General features: G+C 34.2%; 1 protein-coding gene across 1 annotated transcript; it reads right to left on the bottom strand.

The window, feature by feature from the left end:
- Positions 1–1,556: 1,556 nt before the first annotated feature.
- On the bottom strand, positions 1,557–1,937 carry LOC122196072 (zinc finger protein KNUCKLES). Its single transcript, XM_042898392.1, has one exon. It carries the CDS (start codon positions 1,935–1,937, stop codon positions 1,557–1,559), a length of 381 nt encoding a protein of 126 aa, XP_042754326.1.
- Positions 1,938–13,267: the final 11,330 nt, after the last annotated feature.

The following is a 13,267-nucleotide window of genomic DNA, read 5'->3' as shown; positions in this document are numbered from 1 at the left end:
TTAAACTAAAGCAAAAGCTAAATCAGAAATCTTTTTCCGAAAACAAATATTTTTATTAAAATACAATGGTCATTGAGGAGTTGGATATGGAGCTAAGCAGCTAGGATTGTGAATCTATCAATAAACGTCAAACCTTTTCAACTCAAATTTCTATTTCAAGCTCTCCAACTTAAATGATTACTACTTCAGAAACATGGAGTATACCTATATGCCTTCCATTAATTCTCATCACTTACCTGCCAACTTTATTAAAAAAATGGAGATTGCAAAGTGTCATAAAAAAATCATAACATAGTGAATTTTGATTGACCTTCATTTTGCTCAATTTGTTTTAATCTTGATTATGGTTTGCTTTATTCTAGATATTGTTTTGATAATTTAACTGAATGATGTTTTAAATTAGGATTTGTTGACACAACGAGATAAATAAAATGGAGAAGACATGGACAAAATGATCATTTCTCATGCATGTCTTTAAATTAATTTTACTGTCTAATGCTTGACTTGGTTTATACAAATTCATATAAATGATGAATAAAATTGAGAAAGGGTATAACGATGTGCGTGATATACATGCATACTAAAAGGATCAAATTTGGATTATTTTCTATTCCCCTTGTTTTGGCATATATATATATATATATATATATATATATATATATATATATATATATATATATATATATATATATATATATATATATATATATATATATATATATATATATATATATATATATATATATATAGAGAGAGAGAGAGAGAGAGAGAGAGAGAGATCGTACGTATATATGTGATAAGTGGAACGAAGCTCTTAACAGAAAAGGTTACGCATGCATCGATCGATCATGTATCATGTATGTCATGTACCATGCAGCTGTATGTATAAACATTTTTGTTTGTCGGCCTTAACTCCCGGTTCTTCCCTTTTATTGGCTAGCTTGGAACAAGATATATAGTTACCTTTTTTTTTTATTATAACAGAAAATATAAAGGAAACAAAAAAAAAAGGTTGTAAGAATAACTCTGGAAATGATTATTTTTATCCGATACGTAACAGTCAATTTAAGGGAAATTAATGATAAATTAGATATAGAAAAATGAATTTAATTTTTGAGATACATCTTTTATCTTAATATGGATGTTCATAATTAAAAGCTAGAATGTACAACTCGGTAAGAATCAAGCGTTTCCATTAAAAGGATATACTTATATTGTCAAAAGAAGAAATGAAACAATATTAGATCATTGATTGTTCAAGTGGAGAAGGATGTATCGACGTTTTACATAATTAAATGAGCAAGTTAAAATTAGTACTCCATGGATGAACACAGACGAATTTAAACAAGTTTAGTGAGTGCAAATACATATGCCTGAATTGATCAATGAATATTAAAAATTAAGAAGGAATTAAACATATATATATCAACTCATTCTTGTAGCCAACTACATTTGATTCCCTGAACAACTACACTATCTAGTTTAGCCGCATATATGTAAGACAGACTTGAAGAAGATTAGAATGTGTTAATAATAAAGTGATGCTACGCGTACGTTTACAACCGGAGAGTCAGATCCAGGACGTCGGTGGTGTTGTCTGTGGGTGGAGGAGTGATATGATGGAAGACCAGAGAGGTGGTGGCGTCGGCTTGAAGTGGGTGGTCGAACCAGCTGGTATAGGCCGCGGTGGAGGTGGACACTGTGTTTGGAAGGTGGTTGTCGGCGGTGCCCATGTAAGAACGGCTGGCAGCGGCTCTCTCACGCTTGTGGGCGTTCTGGTGTCCTCCCAATGCCTGAGAAGTGTAGAACTGGCGAGGGCAGTAGAGGCAACGGAAGAGTCTGGAAGATTGATTCGGTTGCTTAGCATCAAGTTGAGGATGAGGCTGAGCCGCCGGAGAATGCAGCTTTAAGAAGTCATAAAGCCCTTGCTCCGCCATTGATTAATCTTTTGAAACAGATCGACACAGAGAAAGAGCGTGTGAGAGAAAGAAAGAGGGAGAGAGAATGCGGTTTGGAATGATCGAGCGATTTACATTACATGTAAATATATATACATGGTGAATGGGTGTATGGTGATGATGGGTTTATCTTGAAGCTCTTTAAATTTGTCTTTATCTACACAAGCTTTTCTGAAAGATGATTGGTTCTGTTAGCAAAGTGACAGCACCACACCCCTTTCCACTACCCTTGATCACTTCTTCAGAACATCACTGCTTAATTACATTAATAATACATTTTACCTTCCTTTAAATTTCTTTTATTATCTTTAAAAAAAAGTATTTATGAAACATCAAATCATATTTATTATACATGGTCATTCTTGCCAAACATAAATTATTCGTTATTGAACATAATTTGATCATCAAGTTAATGTCACTATATTTTACGAACCACAATGGCCGGTTGTAACTTGTAAGAGAAGGACAAGCGCCTAAGAATAATATTTGTTCTTTGAAGATTTAATATTTAATTATTTATTAGAGTGTAATCAAAACTCGAATATGTTTAGTTTAATGGAAAACACGAATTTATAATAATTTTAGACTCCTAACTGCTAGAATTGTGGAGGAAAATATGGTCACTTTGATAATCAAATAGGTACGTTTATATATTCGTGGATATATTGTAATGTTCACTGTCTTTAATTGATAATTCGGTTATATGCATTAACTAATACGATTTTGGTATAAGATAATTCATAAAAGGCACTTTGGTTTTTTAGACAAAAATTAAGAGGAAACAATGTACCATAGTTGTGTAAGGATTATTTAGACATCTTAAAAGTCTAAGGAGTATTATTTATGAGTATTTATACTCTTGTTGTCCAAATATTGGATAAGATAATGAAAATTGCGGTTTTCATAAGTTATGAAACAGTAACACAAACTTTTACAAAAAAATTTAGGCCTTAAGCTGACCGGTCATCCCAAGTCGACATTGTCCAAATTAACTGAAGTCGGCCCTAACCAAACAAGTTACGTCGACTTAACAAGTTAGCTTGAACTCATCAACATGAGTCTTATGCCATCCATTATCCATCCATCAATCCATTTATCACTATCTATCCATTTGTCCATCCATTTATCACTATCTACCTATCAATCAATCCATCCATCCGTCTTTTATGGATGATCAAGAATACATAAAGTTTTATGTTCTATAAAATGGTTGTTCTTTTAGCATCATTGCTATTTTATGGATTTCAAATTATACAAAGTAAAAAATAAGTTGTTAAGATCAATATCTTACCTATGATTGTTTTTTGCTCCATAAGATTGTGTAATTATAGGATCAAATTCCGATCGAAATCTTACCATTATGAGCTAGTTTGTTCTCTCTCTCTCTCTCTCTCTCTCTCTCTCTATATATATATATATATATATATATATATATATATATATATATATATATATATATATATATATATATATATATATATATATATATATATATATAAGCAGTCAAATGAAAATTATAACATATTTATAAAAATATTTGAATTTAAACACTATAGTTTATATTGAATGAAAGTTATAAATGCATTCATAAATTATTTGAACTTAAACGTATAGTTTCAAACGAACCTAGGTCCAAGTTCCTAAGATAGGATATGAATACGTAACATGGTAAAAAGTAAAAACCATATGATCAACTACATTTATTCGGTTATATTCATAGAAAACTAGAACAAGAGTGATGAAGTTCAAATCGGGTAGAGGGAGATCCATGAAATCAGGAGCATGCGATATGGTGGAAAAGGGTAGTGGGAGTAGGATGAAGTCGTTTTCGGTGGTCGATTCTGGCAACGACAAAGGATCCGACATGGTCGATTTCAAGTTGTGATTTGGAAAGCGGGATCAGGGAAGGGATTTCTCAATCTCAGAGTTTAAAGATAGGGGGAAACTCAAAAGATTTTGGGACGGAGAGGATGTTAACGAAAAGAGTTATGAGTTGTGTTCCGCTTTTTTTTGGTATTAAAATTGGGACGGGGAGGAAGTTAATGAAAAGAGTTATGAGTTGCTGATTGGGTTAGAAGCTGACTGAGTTAGAAATTCTGAATGAGTCCACATCTGACTGAGTTTATGTTGTTTGATTATTTCTCTCACCAGTTGTGTTGAATGATAAAAATGACAAATTTACCCTTTTGTTTTATTGCAACTTTACATACATAACTAATCACTTGTAGAATCCATGACTAACATTTATGCACCATAGATCATTTTTATTTTCTAATGGCATGCCATGAGCAACATGAAACATATAGATTCAGATTTTTTTTTCTTTTTTGAAAGTATGATATTATTGTTCATATTTTTTAGAATATGAAAGCTAAAGGAAATACAAAAACACATACTATTAAATGTTAATCTCGAAACCAACAAGCTTAAAAAACAACTTACAATATTGTTTGTAGTTAATGTACACAAAATCAATAAGAAAACATAAACCAATCTTCATTTTTAAAATTAAATGTCATATCAACAAAATACTATTACTTTTCTCCCACAGCCATTCAATATCAAAAATACATAACCTAAATTGCAATAAAAAAAGATCACATTTTGCAAAAAAAAAAAAAAAAAAAAAAAAAAAAAAAAAAAAGCACATCATCATGTGTATAGTGCAAGACTCGCATCACTGATTCTCAAAGCTTCTAGTGACCTACAGTTAAAACCAACGAAAAAAATTGTAACACCCTGGGCTTTCAGGTACTTTCAAATTTTTCCATTAGTTTTTAAATATGTCATTTTGGGTCCTTGGAGTATAAAGATGTAGCCCAAAGAAGCCCTACTAGCAAAATGGTAATTTTGGGAGTAGGAGTAGTACGTTGGGCGTACATGTGGGTACGCTAAGTGTACTAGGCTGCACCCAAGTATGATAGGCATACACATATGTGCGTCGGGCGTACTAATGTCCAGGTGAAACCCTAATTTTTAGGGTTTGAAGAGTATTTAATCACCTTTATGGGTCATTTAGCCTCACTCTTTCAGCCTCCACATCCTTGAGTCATTCTTAGCAAACCTAACTCCATAAGAGAGTGTTTTAAGCTTAAAGTGTGTTACTTATGTGCTTAAAGGAGAAGGAAGTGCATCAAGGAGCCTAGGAAGGAAAGCAAGCTTGTGGATCTTGGATCATCATCTTCTTTGGAAGCTCCAAAAGGTAAAAAGTTGCCACCTTTATTCTTGGTTTGCTTAGATCTCATCTTGATAGCTTTATGATGTTCTTTTGTCCCTAAATGTCCCATTGTTGTGCATGCTTGGTTTTAGACGCTTTAGGATGTCCTTCTAGACCCTAGGAAGGGTCCTTAGTCATAAAAATGAGGTCCCAATGGCTAGAAATGTCTCGTGCATTTGGAAAAAGGGTCTTAATGGATTAATACCTTGTATTAAGAACTTATGGATGTGTAAACTCATAAAGTTGGAGACTTTATGACTCTAGGGATTATTTGGACCTTGGATATGTAATTTGGGCTTAAGTGCTTAAGCTATTAAGCACTTTAATGGACTTTTGGGATCTACGAGGGTACGCCCCGAGTACTCGGTAAGCCACCCCGATGGTGGTGAATGTAAGGCTTGTGTAAGCCCTGCGTACCTCCGGTATACGCCCAACATATGTCGTTTGTTGGATTTTTGAGTTGGGTTTCGAGTTTTGGGCCACCTGTTAGGCTTGAATGCTTGGGCCCTCATTGGAGTATCTATGTATGAGCGTTTTGGGCAATTTGGAGAGTTGGTCCTTATGATAAGGCCCAATAAGATGTTTGGGCCCAATTTGGAAATTGGACCAATTATGGGCCTTCAAGTAATTTGGGCCTTTTGGATCAAAAATTAGACTTGGGCCTTGGCCCAATTAGGGAAAGAGTGAAGTGGACATTTACCTAAGTATGAATCCTTAGTCAAGGATGGTAATCCAATTCTTAAATTAGATGTTTGTTTTGCCGTGATAGTTTGGGATTTTTCATAAGCCAACAACAGGAGGTTTTCAGTGTGGTTCGACATTGTGAGATGAGTTTTCCACATTGTACTTTGGGTCGAAGGCACCAATGTCGACCCTTGGGTTGATATCCTGTTGTGCAGGTTATGCTATAGTGATTTGTTAGATCAGTATCCTGGTAGATAGGATGATGTTATGCTTAGTGATCTGCAAGATCTGTCTATTTATTTGCTAGTTAATTAATAGTATGGTTATCTATATTATGTGCACATGATTGGTTAGTGGCTAAGTCTTCACTGCTTTGTGTGTAAGCCAACATACCAGGGCATTCCCACCCGATGGTTGAGGGCCTAGGGTATTCCATCCCGATGATGATTGGACCCATGATAGATTGACATTCCAACCCGATGGTTGAGGGGCCTGGGGTATTCCAACCCAGTGGTTGATTAGACTCATAGTATGTTGGCATGTCAACCCGATGGTTGAGGGGCCTGGGGTATTCCAACCCGTTGGTTGATTGGACCCACAGTATGTTGTTTTGTATTTTATGCTATTTGTTATGTATTGGTATTTTGGGAACTCACTAAGCTTTGGGCTTACAGTTTTGGATTATGTTTCAAGTACCTCAGAGGATCGTGGTAAGGCAAATGCGCAATCGTGCACCTCCTCATGTTTTGTTTATGATTTTTGGATTTCTCTGATATTGAACTGATTTTGAAAACAATGATGGTTTTTGGGCTGTTTAGAATTTAAAACTTTTCATGAATTTTATGGATGTTACAAGTTGGTATCAAAGCCTTGGTTTGAATGAATTGGAGTAACACTCGTGTGAATCCAGTCTCAAACTAAGGAAAAGATTTTAAAATGATTTTCTTCAAATGGTTTGCAAAATAATAAAGGAGGATGCGATGTGGACGATCAGTCGGAGCCAGTAAGTAGACCCCAAAATACCACACTGGTATTGATATTGTGATATGTTAGAACAACATGCTAGTGATAGGCTAAGGATCTTCATGATTTTGCATGATAGAATTGCCTGATTTTATATGATGACTGATAGCATAGGGTTCTTCTTTGATGGAATTGACATCATTACTGTAGTTGCTTAGTTTGGCCTTATTTCATGTTCTTGTTTGATGAAGGGCTTAGGTTAGGATCAGATATTTGTCTGTCTATAGGGTCCGGTGTTATGTATGACTAGCATACACGAGTGTTGCAGGGTTGGTGAAAGTTTTATGGATGTGTTATGTGGGGTCAGTTGGCCAGTATCGAGATGTTTAGCCTTCCTCTAGGATGTGAGGATTGAGTGTATGTTTATGTTATTGAGTGTTGTTAGGGTGTTGTGATGACCCTTTGAGACAAATACGGGTAGGTGTGGAAGGTAGTATGGGCTCGTACTACCGAAAGCACAGGACCCATACGTGTAACAAGGAAGTCACAACCCCTAGGGCTTTGTTGGGAGTTAGTTCCCCATTATGATATGCATGTTATATAATATCCTTCTGGTTTATTTTCAATATGGTGACTACGTGTCGAGCTGAGACAGGATCCGGTTCGGGATCAGGAGCTGGCCGTCCGGATGAGTCGGATGCATTGGATAACAGGATCAGGGCGATCATGCATGAGGAGGTTACTACTCTCTTCTGAGCCCAGTTTTCAGAGATGTTTGGGTCTATTAAGACCGCTATGACTGAGTACTTCAATGAGCGTTATGTTGCTTTGTCTGAGACTGTTGTTGCTGCAGCCATTGCAGTCGTGGCGGCTACTGGGATTGGCGCTGGGAGGGCTTTCCAGTATCGGGACTTCGACAATACGAAGCCCCCTACTTTTGATTGGATTCAGCATCTGATTGTATCCATGAGCTGGCGATCCGATGTGGAGGGCTGTTTCTTTACCTGTTCTTGCCCAGTTCACCAGAAGGTCAGGTGTGCTCTGAACCTCCTGAGGATCGGAGCGAAGGATTAGTGGACGCTTGCCACTAGTTCATATTCTGCTGCACAGAGAGATGTTGTGACTTGGGAGAAATTCTTGGAGATGTTCCGCTCCCGATATGTGTCGTTGGTGGAGCAAGAGAGGTTGGACCGAGAGTACTTGGATTTGAGGCAGGGTTCTGAGTCGGTGACGGAGATCACTAAGATGTTTACGGAGATGGCTATGTTCTGTCCTGAATTTGTTGCATCTGAGCAGGCTCAGATGACCTGATACTTGAGCATGCTCAAGACTGAGATCAGACAGTTTGTTTCTACCCAACGCTACGATACTTTGTTGGAGATGCAGGAGGCCACTAGGCGGCATGAGAATTGATATTGATTTGCAGATGAGGGAGTCGAGACCGGCCCCGACGCAGTTGCAGCCTTCGTCAAAGCGGTTTAGGGCCGATGATACCAGATATTTGTACTTAACTTAGTAGACAACAAAGATTTGTAATTATAACCTTTTATCAGAAAGCAACTTAACCAAGTAAACGATAGAAATAAATGCACTAAACAACAATTATTCTTAATCAAAAGTACTAGGTTGTATTTTATCAAATTTGCATTAGTTTAGAAAAAAAATGGTTTATGAATGCAAAAAACACACAACTTGTTACTCATGTCGTTTTATGATTGCATAAAACACACAAACAGTTACACACATCACCAACAAACAGGTTGTAGTCGGAAGTTTCATGTCGGATGTGGCTCTAATTGTAAGAAATTAACAATCTTTAAAATCAAACGTCTGAGATCATGAATTGGTACAAAGACGAGGGTTCTTTCTTCGGGTCACCCTTTCTAGCTAACAAATCAAGTCAAAGTTTGACTTAGAAAATTGTCAACTATCATATATCTTGTTCATTTTTAACATGGTAAAAAAAAGTCAGCATAAAATCTTAACTTCCCATAAACCAATAATATAATTAACGGAAAGAAATTCAAAAGATAAATAAGAAAAATATGAAATAATATAATTAAAAAGATAAAAAAAAAAAAAAAGAATAAAGATGCAATTCAAATTTAAATAATTAAAATTATGTCACCAAGAATTAGTATCATTTGACTAGTCAATATCTCATTGTGATCTAGTCCAATCTATGCCCTAAAGCCTCTCCGAAATGGTTGTTCTATTCTACCCACTCGAATCTTACAAACCAAACGCTACCTTACACTCTATTCAACAAATTGTCGAATCAACATCTCACAATGCATTCAACTTTCTTTCAACTCCATTGTGGATATACACAAGAAAAAAAATATAGTTGTCTGATCACTCAATTTTAAAAGTAGGGACACACGTAACTTCAAGGGAAGGGGAGGTGCCCCAATGAATCAAAAAAATTTACATTATACTAGGTTGAATTTTTGACAAAATAATATATATATATATATATATATATATATATATATATATATACACACACACACAACCCCCAGCCTAATTTTCGTTTAGAGTAAATTACACTATATGAATGGTACATGTGGTTTGGTGTAGTTTGCATGTTTGATTCGTAACTTAACTTTTAACTCTTACGATTCTCATGGTTTCATTTTGTTGCGTGTTTAGTCTCTATCATATCTAAAATGATAATATTACCCTTACTAGATTTGTTTTATATTTTTATTTGGTTAAATATATATTTAAATAATAAATACAACCATTGATCCCACCACCCCATCCCCCTACTCGGTCCACAATCCAACTCCCACTGCATTACCTTCTTCGTCGACTCCTTTACCTCCGGTTAACCATCTCCACATCCTTTGTCTTCCCCGATAGGACTGCCGCCTTACCCTGCCCCCCAAAAAAAAAACAAATACAATTGACTTTTAATTGTTTAATTCAAATATAAGTGTTGCAACAAAAAAAACCAATATACAATTTATTCTCACAAAAAAACTCATACACTATATATATATATATATATATATATATATATATATATATATATATATATATATATATATATAACAAGATGCGATCTATTCACAAAAAAAACTCATCTGCACTAGAAGCTTCAACAAGAACTGTTCTCCACAGACCCAAGTAATAGCAACAAACTTATTAGAGTGAAATCAGACCGTTATTTTTTTTTATTTTTTTTTTTTTGAAGTTCTTGACAAGAGAACATAATGGTTCTTCGATTTCAATAATTTAGACCGTTACACTCAGTTCAACTTAATGAGAGAAAAGAAATGAAATGAGTAGAAAGGAGAATAAAAAAAAAAGAAATTCGTGTTCCCGAGTTTCATTAACACCCCGTTCCCAAGTTCAACTTAACGAGAGAAAGGAAATGAAATGAGAGAAAAATAAAAGAGATTGATGTTCCCGAGTTTCATTAAAGGAGAGAAGCGGAAGGAAGTGAAGGGAAATGTGAGGATCACTTTCCCTCCTAACTTTCCTTCCGATTTGGGAGGATTTGGAAAGAAAGAACAAAATGATTTATTTTCCTTCCACTTCTCTCCAACTCGAGAACACGAAAGAAAAATTTTGTTTTCCTTTCCTTTCTCTTCTTTTCTCTCGTGACTTTCTTTTCTCTTCTCTTCTTTTCTTTTGTTAAACTCGGGAACGAGGCGTAAATGAAGAAAATGGAAGGAAGTAGAGGAAAATAGAAAGATCACTTTCCCTCCTAACTTTACTTCTGATTTGGAAGTATTTGGAAAGAAAGAACAAAATGATTAATTTTCCTTCTACTTCTCTTCAACTCGGGAACACAAAATAAATTTTGTTTTCCTTTCCTTTCTCTTCTTTTCTCTCCTTAATTTCTTTTCTTTGTTCAAACTCGGGAACTAGGTGTTAGGGTTCTTTAATTCAATGGGTTCTTCTATTTCACTCTGCAAATTGTTGGGGTTCGATTTCAGCGGGTTCAAAGATTAGGTTTCTTTGATTCCGCAATTACTTTATTTCTTTCTCATTTACCATCAAATGCAACCAAAATCGAAAACCTCTGTGTCTCAGTGTTCTTCTATTTCTCTTTACAAATTGTTTGCTAACGATAGAGGCCAGGGTCGATTCACATCACAAGCGATGGAGTTTTGCTAATCTTGATTTATCTTATTTTGGTTTCTGAAAAATTGATATGGATTCAGCTGAAAAGTACCTACGGTTGTAGCTATAGGGTTTGTGAAATCAAGCAAAGCCTTTGTTTCTTGAAAAAGAATGATGAAGAGAAAAGAAAGATGCAATGACAATGGCTTTAGGAATGGTGGTTTAGGGCTCTTGTACTTCTTGATTTCTGATGAAAGAGAGATAAAATAAGAAGGATATAACAGTCATTTCAGAGTTTTCACAAACAAAAAGACGTAATAAAACAAAACTTTAAAGGTCTCCCAAGTTAAAAAAAATAAGTTAGGGACTAAATATGTAAATTATCAAAAACCACAAGGACTATCTGTATAATTACTTTTTTGTTTAAGCTGTTGGACTAAGACTTTTGGGGCATTGGGTCAAAATATTCATTAACTCCACCACAACTCATTATGATTATTTATAGTTGACTTTTTCGGCAATACGTAGAGAAAGAAACAAAAAAGATTCTTGCCTTGCCTCTTGCCTTTTACTTGTGTCCTGCCAAGCAACAACGATTTTTTCCCTCTTATGTCATCACTCTCATTCACCAAGAAGAAGCTGACAACTACCAAAATCATTAATTCCAAGCTTGTAGGCTATAAAATACATTGAATATTTCAATTCTTCTAAATTTTCTTTTAGATAATTTTATAACCTAACTCTTATTTTTTGCTTTTTAAGATTACAAACACTAAACTTCTAATTATATGTGGTTATAGTTACAATGTTAACTTAGTTTATAAATTGTGAATTTTATCTTTAATTTATGACACCTTTAATGTTTATTTTGAAAGTTGGAATACTAACATAGTGAGCTTGTAATTTATTAAGTTTTATATTTTTAGTTTTTATATGTTATTTGTTAAATTAGATGTTTAATTTTATATAGTCTATGAAAATTAAATTAGTTGATTAATTGATATTGTGTGTATTTTCATTTTGGACAGAAATATGGAAAATTACTTCAACAAGATAACATCTACCAAAAGGAAACACCATCTCCACCTTCTTCAACTTCGACTCCAGATATTGGTACTTATGTTCCATTTCCTCAAAGTACATCTAATTATAAAATGCCTATTAATGTAGTTGATATGGATAATCTTCCTTCGGATCCATCCGAAAGGCTAAGAATCTTGAGTTATAATGTTAATCAAGGAGATGAAATACAACGTTGTTATTGGCTTAAGGTACCTTGTCAACCCCACGACCATAAATTCCCAAAACAAAAATTAGGAATAAGTTAAGAGGTTTTATCCCTACATGGTTTGATCAATATGGTGCTTAGCTAGAGTACAATGTTAAGAAGAATAAAGCATTTTGTTTGTGTTGTTATTTATTTACAGATCATATTGGAAAACAAGTCGATAATGATGAATTTGCTACGAAGCTTGTGATGTCGGATTTGAGAAACCGTATCGGTGATAATTTTTTGAATGCTTCTTTGATTTGTATAATTGAAAAAGAAAGAATTAGTGAATCTTACAAATAAAGTTGTAATGGATCGTTTCCAAAAAAATGGCAACTCATAGAGGACAATTATAATCTTATGATATGTATTTGAACTTTTGTAATGTAACTTGTTACTCGTATTTAAATGAGTTTTGACCTGATTCGGAAAACAATATTAGAAAATTTTTGTGCCCCCAATCTATTCGATTCCTAGATACATCACTGCTTAAAAGTTATCATGGCGACTTGTTAGGTAATGACTCATGAGCTTAGTTGGAACATTTAAGCACTCTGATTGGAAACATAAACCTTCAAATTCTAGAATCAAATGTGTTGTGTAAAATATGGGAGATGATTCATACACAACATATTTTTGTCATACACAACATTTTTTTATGAATAGACAAGTTTACCCTTTCCTCTAATTTACCATACTTTACACTTTACCCCCTTGACTATATAAATATATATATTTCTACCATATATAACATTTTTTTGCAAAATTTCCAAATTTCATTTGTATCTATTTTACCAAACTTTACATTTTACCTCCTATCACTAAAAAAAACATACTTTTTTGTCCCTAGATTTCTTTTGTTACACATAAATATAGAAAATATAAAACAGTCGTATATATTTCACTTAATAATAACGTTTAAAGTCAAAAACTTAGTTATATGTCCAAATTTTTACCCCAAAAATAATCAAACAACCGTCCAAATAGAAATCTAAACAACCATCCAAATCAAAAATATAAAGAACTAGTTGTTAAAAAAAATGACAGACTCAAAAAAGACCGTTCAAATCAAACGTATCTAATGGATATACGTTTAAATCG

Source organism: Lactuca sativa, chromosome 9, assembly GCF_002870075.4.
Source record: "Lactuca sativa cultivar Salinas chromosome 9, Lsat_Salinas_v11, whole genome shotgun sequence".
NCBI classification, from domain to species: Eukaryota; Viridiplantae; Streptophyta; class Magnoliopsida; order Asterales; family Asteraceae; genus Lactuca; species Lactuca sativa.
The sequence above is the reverse complement of the archived record's forward strand: the minus strand, read 5'-3'. Positions and strand labels throughout refer to the sequence as shown.

What these genes read in the sequence shown, in the direction of transcription:
- LOC122196072 (XM_042898392.1), bottom strand. Translation starts at nt 1,937, where the DNA reads ATGGCGGAGCAAGGGCTTTATGACTTCTTAAAGCTGCATTCTCCGGCG.